The sequence below is a fragment of the Aegilops tauschii genome, chromosome 2 (assembly GCF_002575655.3).
Source record: "Aegilops tauschii subsp. strangulata cultivar AL8/78 chromosome 2, Aet v6.0, whole genome shotgun sequence".
Lineage (NCBI taxonomy): Eukaryota > Viridiplantae > Streptophyta > Magnoliopsida > Poales > Poaceae > Aegilops > Aegilops tauschii.
Window position 1 is genome coordinate 385,909,179 of NC_053036.3, and position 14,365 is coordinate 385,923,543.

A 14,365-nucleotide genomic window follows, 5' to 3' on the forward strand; every position below is an offset into this window, starting at 1 on the left:
AAGCCTGCGGAGCTCCCTTGGGGTTCCGCGGGCCGACAAATGCATTCAATTCAAAGCCTACAAGCCTATGGCGGCTTACGCCCGTAGGGGTGATGATGACGATTTCTCATGACGGGTCACATCATCCGGCATGGTAAGGCATTCCGCCCTCCACGACATGACCGGGGTGCCCAATGGTTTTTAACTTTGGACGCACCAAGGCCGGTGCATCCACACCAACTCCTTGTCTTTGGCCAATGGGGCTCGATGAACATATGGCGGTAAGGCAACTCATTTCTCCAAGAAACTGCCCTCACCTGTCATCCACTATCCCCACGACATTCTGACGGACCAGCGTGGGCCGTGAAAGTTGCGCCTTCCAGATAGTGTACCCCGTGCAGTGAACACCATTGTGATACCAACAAGTACAATATAAGGGAAAGACCGAGTCCATGCATAGATCATCTGATTTTCGATCCGCAGAAGAGGTAGACCACTTGAAACAAAGACCGAGAGAGAACTGATAGGATCATCTTGTAACCAACCACACGCATCAATACATCAACCACAAAGCAGGAAATAGGGTATTACACCTCCGTGGTGGCCTGAATCCGGTTGAAATCATTGTCTCTAGTAACTCATTAGAAGGAAGAACTCGACAATGTTTTAGCACCTAGACGGACAAAAGTGGGGTTATTTTTTATCCCTGATATCCACAAAAGAAAAATTCATTTGCGGCCACAAAACTTGTTGCATAATTCACTTTGGGCACGTCCTTTGTAGTACCCAGTATATGGTCTCTGAAGTGGTTTAAGTGGCTCGCGTACTGTCACTCATACGATTTGATATATGTATTTCGCTTAGCTGGAATATGGTTAACCGATCCAACTGCCACATGGGCAACGACCGTGTGGACATGATGTGATATTTTGCACACAAAAAAGCCATCGTGGGCCATCTGTCAGATGGATGAGAGAAATAAAAACATCCCTCGGCCATGGATATTTGATCCCACGACCTCACGGGCTTGGCTGATGCGTAGGGTGGGGCCCATGGTGTTTTTCCCCTCAAAATGCCACGCCATGTTGTTCACACAGTTGTTGCCCATGCGGCGGGTTGACCCGTCAACCGTATAACAGCTAAGTGAAATACGAATACCAAACTGTATGTGAGTCACTTAAGCCACTTCGGTGACCATATTTCGGGTTTTGCAAAGGACGATCACGAATCGCGACAAATTTAGTGACTGCAAGTGAATTTTTTTCATCCACAATATCATTGTCAAAAACGTTCTTATATTATGAGATGAAGGAGTAGTTGACATGGAGTATGTAAATCAAAACTTGGAAGAAAAAAAAGTTTGAAGGAAAAAACTTGGAAGAATTGATGACAAAGAAACCGAGGATTTAGTGACTGCAAGTGAATTTTTTTTATCCACGATATCACTGTCAAAAATGTTCTTATATTATGAGATGAAGGAGTAGTTGACATGGAGTATGTAAAACAAAATTTGGAAGAAAAAAAATTGAAGAAAAAAACTTGGAAGAATTGATGACAAAGAAACCGAGGAGTTAAGATTTGAGGGGCATTTGGAAATTTCCCGATGGCTCCCCCGATGGAGGTGTGATACATCTTCTCATCTCTCATCTGAACCGGTCTGCTGCTCTGCAAGACTGCAACCAAGTCTGTGCCCACAAGAGTGTCCCGATCTCGACGGCCCTCGCTGACATCAGCCCATGACCAGGTGACCAGACCTAAGCTCTCACGGCCATGGCGAGGGCGAAGGCACCGAGGCGGAAGCCGCCGCAGGCGGTCTCCCGACGGCTCCTCGGATTTTGCGGGCTGAGCTTCGCGGCGGCGTTGTACGTGGGGATTGACTACCTGCGGTACCTCTCGCCGACATGGCACGACCGGCTGCAGCCGGTGCTCTGGGCGGCGCTGGCGCTCGCCGCCGCCGCGCGCGCACCGTTCTACCGCCACTGGGATGTCGAGCTCCGGGCGGTGCTTCCCTTCCTCGGTTCCATCGTCTTCATGCTCAGCGCCTTCCTCATCGAGATGATCTCCGTCCGCTTCGTCTCCGTCCTGATGGGGCTCCAGTGGCACGGGTTAGTATCTCTGGGAACTCAGGAGGGAGCTTCCTCCTTGGAACATGCTTTAGCTTTTTCAGCTGTTTGGTCGCGAATTGCCATGGATCTCGGAGAGATTTGGTTTGTGTTGCTATTTTTTTGTGCTTGTTTTTGTTTATGATGCTTAATGATATCCTTTTCAGATGTTTCTAGCGTGCTGTTCGTGTCAGGATAGTATGATCTTGGAGGATTACTTTTTGAACTGTGAAACAGTGGAGTAGTTTGTATCAGAAAGGCGTGTGTCTTGGAGTAGGGGTTTGATCGTTGAGTGTGGATAATGGCTAAGCTTGACAGGCGGAGAATTAGACTTGTCATGACATGTAATTGTTATCTTGGAGAGGGCTGTGAAACATTTCAGGGACTGCAGTTTGGGGGATCTTGAAGAAACTTATTTTGTAGGTAGACCAAACCTAGAAAATGTTGTGTATTTATCATGTTTATTATGGTGCTCAAAACCAGTGGCGTAGTAGAGATGACAGTATATTTATCATGACAAGTGTGTTAAGTGAACCTTGTCTATTAATTGTTGCCACGGTTTCTTGTTGCTATATATAATTTTGGTGAATGCTGCGTGGCAAATGCATCTTTGTGTAGCCTCTGTCTGTCAAGTTTTATTTCAATCATGTTTCTGTGGGTTATTGGTCATTGCTAGAGGTACATACCTTATTTGACTGTTGTTACTCCATGCTATTTTTGGAGTTCTAAAATATTCCTTTGCAGCCTTGTAATGAAGAAAGAAGTCCACATTATTTCTTGTTCAAAATAAGCAAAAGTTTTTATGGTGATTAGTGTTTCAAAGAGTTCAGTTTAAGCAAGGTATCAATGATCTGAACAAAGGGGCATCTAGAAGCTAGGCGGCTAAGAAAGGCACAAGCATTGCTTCATGCTTGGGCAAGTGTATTCCTGTTTGATTACTGAGCATTGGTGTTTCCTCCCTCAATCTGATTTACATAAATGAGCTAACCTACCCTAAATATGCTCCCATTGTGCCCATTGACAAAACATCGAGAAGTTCATATCATGCCTCATTAGATGGCAAGATGGGACCGCACTAGGTTTATTTGGTCATGGCTTTCAGCTAATTGTAACTGCCTTTGTAATATTTTGTCAACTTGACCTCTGTAAAAAGATCATGGTTCGGTCATACTTTCGCTCTCATTGTCAAGAAGAGAGTTGCAGTACTTACGAACTTTTAATTTTTTATAGTTATTTATTTGCATGCACTCATTTCCTTGCCCAGATAAATACATGCATGAATCCTAAATTCTCACACAGTTACCTGTAAACTAAACCCTTTTTTTATTGTTTTAACAGATCTGCTGCTCCACTTCCTGACACTGGCCAATGGCTGCTTCTAGCTTTGAATGAGAAGCTTCCTGGAAGTGTTGTTGATCTATTGAGAGCTCATGTTATCACTCTTCACCATTATTTGATGTTATTTATGATGTTGGGGTTCTCAGTGCTGTTCGATTGCATCAAGGCACCTGGTCTTGGAATAGCCACAAGATATATGTTCACCATGGCAGTCGGAAGGTTGCTTCGGACGGCAACTTTTGTTGGTACAATTCTTCCATCTGCAAGACCTTGGTGTGCTGCAGGTCGTTATCAAATACCTGGGCACCCTCATCCCTGGGCGCAAAAATATTATGTTCCATATGCTTCTGATTCACATGCTATTCGTGCGGTCATAGACACTGATATGGCTTATGGTTAGTGTATTTGTCTTATATCACCTAATTGAAGTATGTATTTTTCTGGGATTTGAAAACTGAATTGTCCTTTAAAAAATACAGCTGATGTTCAAGCTTACCCTGATGAGTACAGTCCTGACTGGGGTCGGATGAGTTTCTTAGTAGACATTTTGAGGCCAACCCCTGGAGAGGGGCCTGCATGGTACCATCTGTTGAAAAAAGCCAGTGGAGGTTGCAATGATCTTATGTATAGTGGGCACATGCTTGTCGCTGTTCTTACTGCCATGGCGTGGACGGTACGTAATTCATTTTACTTTTCTGTGTTACAGCACCATATTCTGAATATGCCCCGCTGTACTGAAACTGAATTTCCATTATCTGGAGCCACCACTTCCAATCTAGAATCTATACTCCATTTTCTTGGATATTGTTTAACCAGTCGCATGTAATTGATGACATCTTAACTCATTTTCGACCTGTTTCACACGCACATAGGAAGCTTATGGAGGCTGGATTTCTGTTGCAATATGGTTTCTCGTCCTGCACAGTGCACAAAGGGAGATACGTGAACGGCATCATTACACTGTGGACTGCGTCGTGGCAATCTACGTCGGAATCCTCTTGTGGAGGATGACACGGTTCATCTGGTCTGCTAGAGATGCCAGCCGAGCTAGAAGGCTTGCTAAGCTTGAAGAGGTTCAGAGCAGGCTAATTCATGCAGCGAAGGACGCAGACGTCAATGAGATCCGGGATCTGCTGAAGGAGGTTGAGCTAGCAGGCCATGACAAGCCTGGCTTTTCACAGAGAGCCATCCTGGCCTTTGCTGCAGCTACAATTATTTTCACGCTGACCTGTGTTGTCCTTGCCCTTACTTTAACCAGTGACGGGTGATTTCAGTTGCTAGAATCCCTTAGAATTTACCCCATTTTCTTGGGTTACACTATTGTTCTCTGCAGTTTGAGACCATCGAGTGTCATTTCTCGCAGGAAACATGTTTGAGCAAAAATGCAAGTTCAGTTTAGCGGCGTCAATTTGATATAAGTTGATAAGTTTGCAAAATGTTGCCGTCTTTCGAGCTTGTGTCGTTGTGAACTGTAACAGTCCTGCTGCGTTCTTTCCTCTGCACCGACCGAAGATATTAGAGAACAAAACTGATGATTTGAACATGGCAGTTGAACTTCCCAAACTCCGATTACATGTCTCTCTTTAACTAGTTATATTGGATACTTAAAATATCATATCTGTAGATGTGTATCAGAATTTATTTCATAATATTATCATTCTGGTGAGTTCTTTTAAATATGTTGTCAGTTTTTCTATCTGTTAATTTCTAACTCAACGCTAAGAACCATATAATATTATTATTTTTGCAAGAAATTTTAAAAAAATTGCAAGGAAGAACCATTTGATATGAGCATTGAGATTCAAGTTATGAATGTTGGTAGAGAAATAACTATTTATAAGTCAATTGAGAAATAGTCATTCAAATATATCATACTAAAAGTTCATGTTGGCGATACGTAAAAAGTTTCGAGGGTACACGATACGTGAACTAGAGAGAGAGTACAATCTAAGGACGGTTCTTTGTTTGTCTTAAGAAATCCATTTTTCGTTTCTAGAGGGACAATTTCAAGTTCTTTTTATATGTTTACTTCTTTTAATGTCTAGGGCCACTTTGATTTATAGGATTATCAAAACGCAGGAATAGTGTCATGTCCACTTGTACGAGTAGGGCATTTCGACGACCGAGCTCCATGGAGGCCTTAATTTCGAAAAAAAAATTTCAAACTTTTCAGTTTCAAAAAATTCTGAAAAAAAATACACATGTATACAAGGATGTAATGTGTACGTGTGCATAATTTCAGGATGAAATACCTTGAATTGTGAGATGCAAAAAAATCATGGACTTTGAGGATGAATAGTACATATGCTAAAATGCCATAATTATTTTTGTGTAGCTTTCATTTTAACGGATCTCGATCTAAAAAATTACACAGATGTACATTATGTCTCTAGTTATATGTGTATTTTTTCAGAATTTTTTGAAGTTGCAATGTTTGAATTTTGAAGTTTTCAGATTGGGTCTCCATGGAGCTCGGCCTCCATTTGGCATTTTCGCACTCGTGCCCTATATATAGGATTACAAAACTACAAGAATTTGGATGAAATGTGTTTGATAGAACATACAAAACAAAAGAATTCTTCCAAGAAGTTTAAGCGGATGGAAATTTTCCTTCAAAATCGAGTAGAAATGAATCCCCATAAAAAAATCCTGATGATTCAGATCACGCGAATCAAACAATCACCATAGGAGGCGTACTAAATGTTTACTTTTTATAAGTTTGAGAGAGGCAAGCAAGCAGCGACACGTGGAATCGCGTGTACCACGGGCCCTAAGATCGCTCACAGTACATCAAGCCCAGTTTAGAAGGGCTCAATACATCAGGCCCAGTTTAGAAGGGCTCAAAGCCTCAAATAAGTTCCAATAAGCCATCAGCCCAACAACAGCACCAAGAAACAACGCACTCTCGTCTTCTCCGTCGCCGGGGCAACACGCCGCCGTGCCGCCCCCTCTCGTCCCGTCCGTGGTTGTCACCGCGCTTTCCTACATCACCCGCAGGCTTGCGGCTTCGTTGTTCGGCGGCTATCTCTGTTCCAAACTAAGTAAGCCTCACCTTCCCAGCTGTCTTTTTTAGCGAGGGTTTGGTGCCCTACGCATTGCTTCGCATCTCTTCAGCCGCTAGATTTTTCCAGGCCCTGATTTCAGTTGTCTTGAGAACGCTCAATTGTATTTGTATGTATCTTCAGTGTTCCTGCTCTTCTATTTTGCCCCCAAATGAACTGGTTAGGCAGATGATACTATAGTGGAAAAAATAGGTTTATTTGTTACATAAGTTTTGGTGTAGTTTCTAAGACCAACCGGAGCCAAAGAGCATACAGGATGTATCATAAAGGGCCGATAGCTGATAGATCATGTTGCGGCGAAAGCTTAGTTCAGTTCTGCTGAGCATTGGATAATCTAGTCTAACTCATGTTTTCCCTTTTGCGCGAAACTGAACCTTGCAGCAGGAGGAAAGGACCCATGGCGATGGAGATGAGAGCCCGGGAATCTGTAGGCATGTCGGAGGACCTGACACGGGCGATCTCACCTTATGCCACCGCCCTGCATGACGCGTTCCTCCACTCCCATTGCTCCTCGTGTTTCAGGAAGTTGCCATCGCAACCTCCATATGCCATGTCTTGTATGCTCTGCTGCTCCGTTCAGTACTGCTGCTCAGACTGCTTAAGCTCGGATCGTGAAATGCATTCGTCTTCTGGTGAATGTTGTTTCTTCGCCGACCACCTCAAGAAAGCATCTCCATCCTACATCACTGAAGGCACAAGCGATGTCCGTGCTTCCCTTCGACTTCTTTATTTTCTCGAGATGCATGGTCTTGTCTCGTCAGATTCAATCAACCGGTCCAGCAGAATTGGTGGGCTTTCAACAATTGGTATTCGGGAAATTCTGGAGGTAGGTGGGGAAGTTGCTGAGAGGATACTGAAGGGAAGCATGCTGATGTCGTCTGCCAGAAAAATGAGGACGCAAACTTCTGTTGTTTTCTCCAATGGCCTGACAATAGAGATAGTCACATTATGGGTGGTGATGATCAACAGTGTTGAGGTGCAGATTGGTGACGGGTGGGATCTGGGGATTGCAGTTTATGGGCCTAGTTTCTCATGGTTCAATCATAGTTGCTTTCCGAACGCTTCTTTTCGTTTTGTATTGGCTCCACCCAATGAAGATTCTGTTTCAGACAAATCAGAATACCGTGCAGTCCCTGCTAGCAAAGGGGTTGCTCAAGATGCGGTAAAGGAAATCAAATTATTGTTTTGTTTGGTGTATTCTGAACTTTTGCATCCACTATTCTTACAGTCAATTAACTGCTTTGAATATCAAATATTTCTGAATTTAGAGTAAGTTATTTGGCTTTTCATTGGTTGCAGTGGCATGCTTGGCAATTTGAAGAGGGTTCTGCTCATGGTACTTCTTTCATGTTCATTTATTCTTCAACGTGAGGCAACATTCTGAACCTTTACCCTGACTCTCTTTAGCACTTGGCAAATATGGCCCAAGAGTTGTTGTTCGTTGCATAAAGCCAATCAACAAGGGGGATGAAGTTTGCATAACATACATTGATCTTCTCCAGACCAGGGTACTGTTTTCTTGCTAAATCCTACTTTGTACGAGTTTCCAATGCAAGGAGGTCAGTTACCTTAATATATTATTAGTTGTGCAGAATCACACGAAGGCTCAATTGTTCCATGAACTGTAATAATGGGCTATAGTGGTCCCCTTAGTATTACTATTTACATCAAAATTTCCCTTAAGTTTAGATAACCATGCTTAATATAACTCTTTATGCACTTGGCGAAACTCTGTTTCTTGTCGAAAAACAGGGCCACCCTTTGTCCATTTTCATCCGAAACAGAAGTACATAGATATTGTAATGCAGCTTAGTATTATAGCTTCTAACTTTCTGTTGAGCTGCTGCTGTCGGTAGATGTTCAGATCACTATTTAGTCCTACCATATGCAAAAGCTATATCTGAATGAAGAACATGTCCAGTGCTCCTAAGCCACAAGAGCACAACCAAAAAGCTCCCAAAATTCTAAAACTAATTAAGTCGATTAACACAATATACCCCTGTCGTGCAACACAATTGCATGTTCAAACCCAATGTACACGTCAAGAAAGAAGAAAAAAGACAACTTCTGCCATGAATAGCAACATCTCCTGCGTATAGCATTTCTCTTCTGCTTTTCTTAGTGGCGGTGTGGAATTTGCATTTTCAAATTTCATGACATACTAAATACACATTGTATCAATGCACCCGATGTTTCAGAATTTTTTAAGACAGTTTGGTTGTGCTCCCATGAGGTCACGGGTTCGAGTCCTGGAAACAGCCTCTTGCAGAAGTGTAGGGAAAGGCTGCGTACTATAGACCCAAAGTGGTTGGACCCTTCCCGGGACCCTGCGCAAGCGGGAGCTACGTGCACCGGGCTGCCCTTTTTTAGTTTGGTTGTGCTCCCATGGCTTGGGATCATGCTAGCCCTACAAGCCTTGGGAGCACCAGATATGTCTTTCATCTGAATGCACAGGATGGATTTGCATATTATATGTTTCCATTTAGATGTATTGGTGTAGCTGTGTTATATCTTGGATCTTCTTTTTCTGCACACTGACTGTCTTGGTTAAGTTGTTGTGGTAGACAATGTTTTCCGAGCCATCCATATAGTAGGTCAATATGCTTTAGGATATTATAGTCCCTCCATTCTTGAATGCATGACGACTTAGGAGTTTGCACTTCTAACAAGTTGCATGTGGAAAAGAGTCAAAGACTGCATGACCCCTCTTTATTAGGCCGGTTATTACCTTCGAATTTGTCTGTTACTCTAGTCTAAACTAATAAATGGCATTTGAAATAGCCAAAGGGAAGGGTATGCAAGGGAAAATCTGGTGTAAGGTTATCCCGAAATGGTAAAATGACATATTTAGGAACAAAATTTCGAACTAGAATAACATGCGTTCAAGAACTGCGGGAGTTCAGGTGTGTTGTTTCTTTTTTGGTTTTCTAACTGTTTGCACATCAAATAAAGTAGGAGTTACTTTTATTTAACCTTCTTTGTCACACTCATAAGTTAGAACTTCCCTTTACAGGAAGCAAGGCATTCAGATCTTTGGTCAAAGTATAAGTTTATTTGTTCTTGTGAGCGCTGTACTGCATCACCAGAATCATATGTGGATTTTATTCTAAATGTAAGAGCCAAACCCCGGAGAAAATATTGTCATCATTTGCTTGCAATTTACCATGTACTATCTTTATGCACTTCTAGTATTGTGCCATATTCCTTTCAGTATAAATTTTATTTTCTACTCTGCTATGAAGTTCTTTCTAGCCACTCATATCTTCAGACTCTTTTAAATTCCAGTGGCTTGTATGTTTGTAAACCTTGGTGTGTTATCTCTATCAGTGTGACCCAACTTACATCTTTGAACTTCTCTCAGATATCTCTCATCACAGCACAACTTACAAAAAACTATAAATTGACCAGTAACTAGTATCAGTGGCATATACATTAACTAGCAACCCTTTTTAGATAGTTGCGTATGTTGCAGGTTCCTGACAGTTTATGCTTAACTTATATCTTCTGCGAGCTGACATAGTACCCTAATCAGTGTGACTTCAGGAACTTGAGTTCACCAGAGAATGCTTTTATATCTCGAGGAATTGAGGATTTTGATGATATCTTGCAACAAGCAATCTCGGAATATTCATTGGGTGATGATCCCAAAGCCTGCTGTACTATGATTGAAAGTTTGCTTTCTGAAAACTTGATGGGTGATTTGCAGCAAGTGGAACTTTCACGGAAAAGACATATACTACATCCTCTTCATCATATATGTCTTAGAGCTTATATGACGCTTGCCTCTGCTTACCGCTTTCGTGCCCTAGAATCCGATACTGATGGCTTTAAGGGAGAAAACAGTGCCGTTTCTTTCAAAATGACCAAAGCTGCAGTAGCTTATTCATTTCTTCTTGCAGGAGCTACGCACCATCTGTTCTTATCTGAACGTTCCTTTATGACCCCACTGGCGCATTTTCTGTTAAGCGCTGGACGGTCCATGTTAGGTTTTGTTGAATGTGTAAAGGGAGAGAGAAGGAAAAATGTATCCCAAGCTAAGTTTAGCTTTGCTTCATGTTCAGCAAGTTCAGGAACACGTGATTCCATGCAGTACCATCAATTCAGATCAACTTGTGAGGAATTTGGCAAGCGCATGTTATCGCTATCATTGCAGTGCTGGCCATTTCTTGTGCAAAGCTCACCCTGCCTGGAAAAGATAAAAAACCCTATAGACTTCAGTTGGCTTGGGACAGCAATATTTCAGTCTCTCCATCTTTCTGTGGTAGATTCTGCCAACCTTTCTTGTACAGATGGTCTAGAAATTTTCACTGAAGAGCAGAAGGGGTGTATTCTCAGCTTAGCTATTTGCTGCATCACCTTTTGCGAATATCTTGCAAATATATGCTATGGTCCACAACATTATTTGGCAAATCATGCTAAAGATCTGCTTGAAGGTATCAATCTTGCACAATGAAGTTGATGTTTGGTGTGCTCCATCGTCATTATCGATGGTTGTGGAGCTTACTTTCAAGATGGTCGCAGGATTAAATGAATATTTTCTTTGTATGTAAGCACAGTTTGTCAATTCTGTTTATTCTGATGAACAAAGTTAATGACAATGAGATTTATTGGAAGTCTCTGACATGCTTCCGTGGCAGTGTTTTCACTTAAGATTCATGCTTCTGTATAATCATGTAGCAGTGTTGTCTCGTAGTCTGTTCTAGTACTCTGTCACGCTAACATTCTATGGTTGATCCCTGGACCACTCTATTGGTAAACTCTTCCATTATGCAAAAGTATTCACATGCTTTCTGGTTTAGATGCAAATTCTTTTTGTCTATATCAGCCATGGAAGAATCATCATCAAACTGGGCCATGAAGATCTTCACCTCAAGTAAAGGTGCAAACAAAGGTATTATATTTCTACTCTTTAGTTGGTGTCAGTTATTGGTGGCTGGGGGAGGGCAGGGAGGGGACACTCTCATTTCATAGATCACACCAGTTGCATGTTGTTGGCAGCGCAGTGCAGAGTTGTGTCATCTAGCAATAATTGAAGATATTTTCTACAATAATTTTTTGAGAAACAATTTACCTTATTTTTGGTCACAAGTTCAAGTATGTCTTGGTTCAATGAACTGAAAACGACATGTTTGCCTCTTTGATCAAGAATATAAGTATTTCAGTCTTTTTGGGAGCAAAACTGTTAAATAGAGGATGCTCCTTGTAAATATATTCCTCAGATGAAAAGAAAATTGTTTTAGACATGAATGACATGGTGACAGTTTATTGCTATGTTTGAACAGAGATATTTCACTCTACACAATTGGGTGAAACGAGTTCACCCTGCAAAGTTGCCTTGTGCCACCTGCATCCTTGCAGATGGACAGAAATTGTGGATTGTTTGTCCAGTAAACCAAATGTGTTCCTTTTCTCATTCTTTTTCAATCTCAGTATGATAAGTGATTTTGCCCCTACTTCTGTATTCTTAGTTGGTTACTTTTCAAGCCTACTTTAATCTTTCCTGCAGGGATGTCCCTTTTCCTAAGCGCACTGGAGAAATGTGTAAGCACATGAGTGGCTGATCATTCTGATACCAGCCAGCACAGTTCACTGAAACTGCAACTGCTGCTTTCTCTTTATGCCTGCTCATTATCATGCCAACTAATTTCTTTGTAGCAGGTGACAGTAACTTGTAGCTTATCTCTAGAGCCTCAAGCTTTCTATACGTTTCAGTACCAATTAGTTAGCTTCATTGTTTCAAGTAACAGGTTTGGCTTAGACATATGTTTTAGTGATAAACTGAACGGCATAAATGATCAGAAATTTAGATTCAACCCCAACCACAAACACAGAAAATTTGATTACTGAGAAACAGATGGCTCTGCCGTAGCAGGTTTAATGGATGCCCATCAGAATAATTGTTGGAATATGCTTTGGCATCTTCCATTGCTTGCAGCATTGCTTCCACTGATCTAACCAGTGGGAAGTTAAACTGTCCTCCATTAATGAGCCGTTGTGTCTATTCCTGTCAGACACCTTTCTACTTAAAGCGTGTGTTGCTGATAATTTAGGAATTTCTCCTCTCTATCGTATCTCTCTCCCCCAAAGAAAGATCTTATGTGTCAACAGTTTTCTAGCTGAAGGATATTCTGTCTCGCATGGTATTCACTATGTGCTGCGTGTATACTGAATTCATGATTGATCTGTAGGCACTTATTTGATGCCGAGCTAATGGTCTATACCTGCATCTTAATTTATATGAGTTTTTCTGTACATGTAGTGCTGATGCTGCACCATGTGTTTTGAATGAGCTTTTATTTTCACGGCGTTCTCTTCTCACAGTATGTGTGTGCTATGTATGGTTTGTTTTCCCTTTTAGAACAGTTAAACTTTCACAGTTAACAGTTGTAGTGCATAAACCTGCTTTAGTTTTGCTGAAAAACTATATATATATATATATATATATATATATAAATGAACTTGATGTAGGACCCGTCCTTTCAATAAGGGTAGCGATATTTCCCATGTATGTTTAGTTGTTTACATTAACTGAAATAATATGGTGTGCATTGGAAATTTTGAATGATTGAAGGATATATTTGTGGATTATTTTTTGTTTTTGTGGGCACATGTTACTGCGGCTCCACTTGTCCCTTGGTTACAAAAATTGCAAAAAGATCTCCACCAGAGAACAGAAGAAGTGCTTTCAGTCATTAAGTATGCATGATATTAGCCACATATTTTTGATTGATGGAGCCTTGTTCTGATGCAATAATTTATTTTTCCAACTGCTTTGGTGTAGCTAGTTACCGCTATAAATACCTCCTACCGTATTCCTTCTTAGTACCACAGTGCAACCAACTAGCTACTTGTGTTCTGTGTGATGCATTTCTCTTTATTTTGAGATGGCAGATGAGTATGATCGCAGCAGCTACGGAAGGTCAGGCACAGGCAGTGACGAAGGCGGGTACAACAAGACCAGCGAGGAAGACTATGGCCGCAGCAGCGATGAATACGGCCATGGTACCGGCGGCTTCAACAAATCCAGCAACGACAACAATGATGGTGCGTACAAGAACACCAACACGGACGACTACAGTAGCAGTGGCGGCTACAACAAGTCCAGCACTGACAATTTCACTGGCGGCTTGAATAAATCTAGCCCTGATGACTACACTGGCGGTGGCAGCTACAACAAAACTGGTGCCGACGACTACAGTGCCGGTGGCGACTACAACAAGTCCAGCACCGACGATTTCAGTGGCGGCCACAACAAGTCTAGCACGGACGACTATGATGGTGGCTACAAGAACTCCAGCGCCGATGCCGGCTATGGCGAAGGCGGTTACAAGAAACCAAGCACCGAGGACTCCCCCGCGTACAACAAATCAAGCATCGAGGAGGACTACAGCAGCGGCAAGAACACCCCCAATACTGATGACTATGACGGCAGTGGCTACAACAAGTCCAGCACTGATGATGGCTACAAGAAGCCCGGTGCCGACGAGTACAGTGGTGGCTACAGCAAGTCCGGCGCCGATGGGTATGCCACTGGTGCAGGCGAGACTGGCTCTGATGATTACTAGACAAAATCGTCGTGAAAGTGAGTGTGTTTGCGATGCTAAATACGTATGTATGTGTGGTTTGTACTGCTACTGGTCCTATTTAGCGTTTGTATTCCTTTTTCTTTATGGTGGGGTCGATCATATGTATACTGATGTGATCCCATCATAGCGCCGCGGCTGTTGAGATGAGTGTGTATATGTACCCGTGTGTATGTAGCAGTCTTGCTGTCCATCTATGCGCTTGTACGAATGCGTAATACACTTTATCATGTCTGTAGCTGGACATATGTATGAATAGTTGACTATAGTTATGCAAATGTGTACTATACTACTATACCAA

General features: G+C 42.1%; 3 protein-coding genes across 4 annotated transcripts; all 3 read left to right on the forward strand.

The window, feature by feature from the left end:
* The first annotated feature begins 1,581 nt into the window (after window positions 1–1,581).
* On the forward strand, window positions 1,582–4,855 carry LOC109747982 (protein PHLOEM UNLOADING MODULATOR). The gene is made up of 4 exons (XM_020307030.4): window positions 1,582–2,084; window positions 3,420–3,814; window positions 3,899–4,092; window positions 4,292–4,855. Exons 1-4 carry the CDS (start codon window positions 1,750–1,752, stop codon window positions 4,685–4,687), a joined length of 1,320 nt encoding a protein of 439 aa, XP_020162619.1. The 5' UTR covers window positions 1,582–1,749; the 3' UTR covers window positions 4,688–4,855.
* Window positions 4,856–6,298: 1,443 nt separating this feature from the next.
* LOC109747984 (protein SET DOMAIN GROUP 41) lies at window positions 6,299–11,094 on the forward strand. Of its 2 annotated transcripts, XM_020307036.4 has the most exons (7): window positions 6,308–6,460; window positions 6,863–7,643; window positions 7,781–7,817; window positions 7,889–7,989; window positions 9,495–9,593; window positions 10,014–10,116; window positions 10,381–11,094. In XM_020307036.4, exons 2-7 carry the CDS (start codon window positions 6,879–6,881, stop codon window positions 10,932–10,934), a joined length of 1,659 nt encoding a protein of 552 aa, XP_020162625.1. In that variant the 5' UTR covers window positions 6,308–6,460; window positions 6,863–6,878; the 3' UTR covers window positions 10,935–11,094. The 2 variants fall into 2 exon arrangements, with proteins under 2 accessions (XP_020162623.1, XP_020162625.1); XM_020307034.4 differs by having other exon boundaries at window positions 6,299–6,460; window positions 10,014–11,094.
* A 343-nt stretch (window positions 11,095–11,437) lies between these two features.
* Window positions 11,438–14,365, forward strand: LOC109747985 (uncharacterized). Its single transcript, XM_020307038.4, has one exon. It carries the CDS (start codon window positions 13,366–13,368, stop codon window positions 14,044–14,046), a length of 681 nt encoding a protein of 226 aa, XP_020162627.1. The 5' UTR covers window positions 11,438–13,365; the 3' UTR covers window positions 14,047–14,365.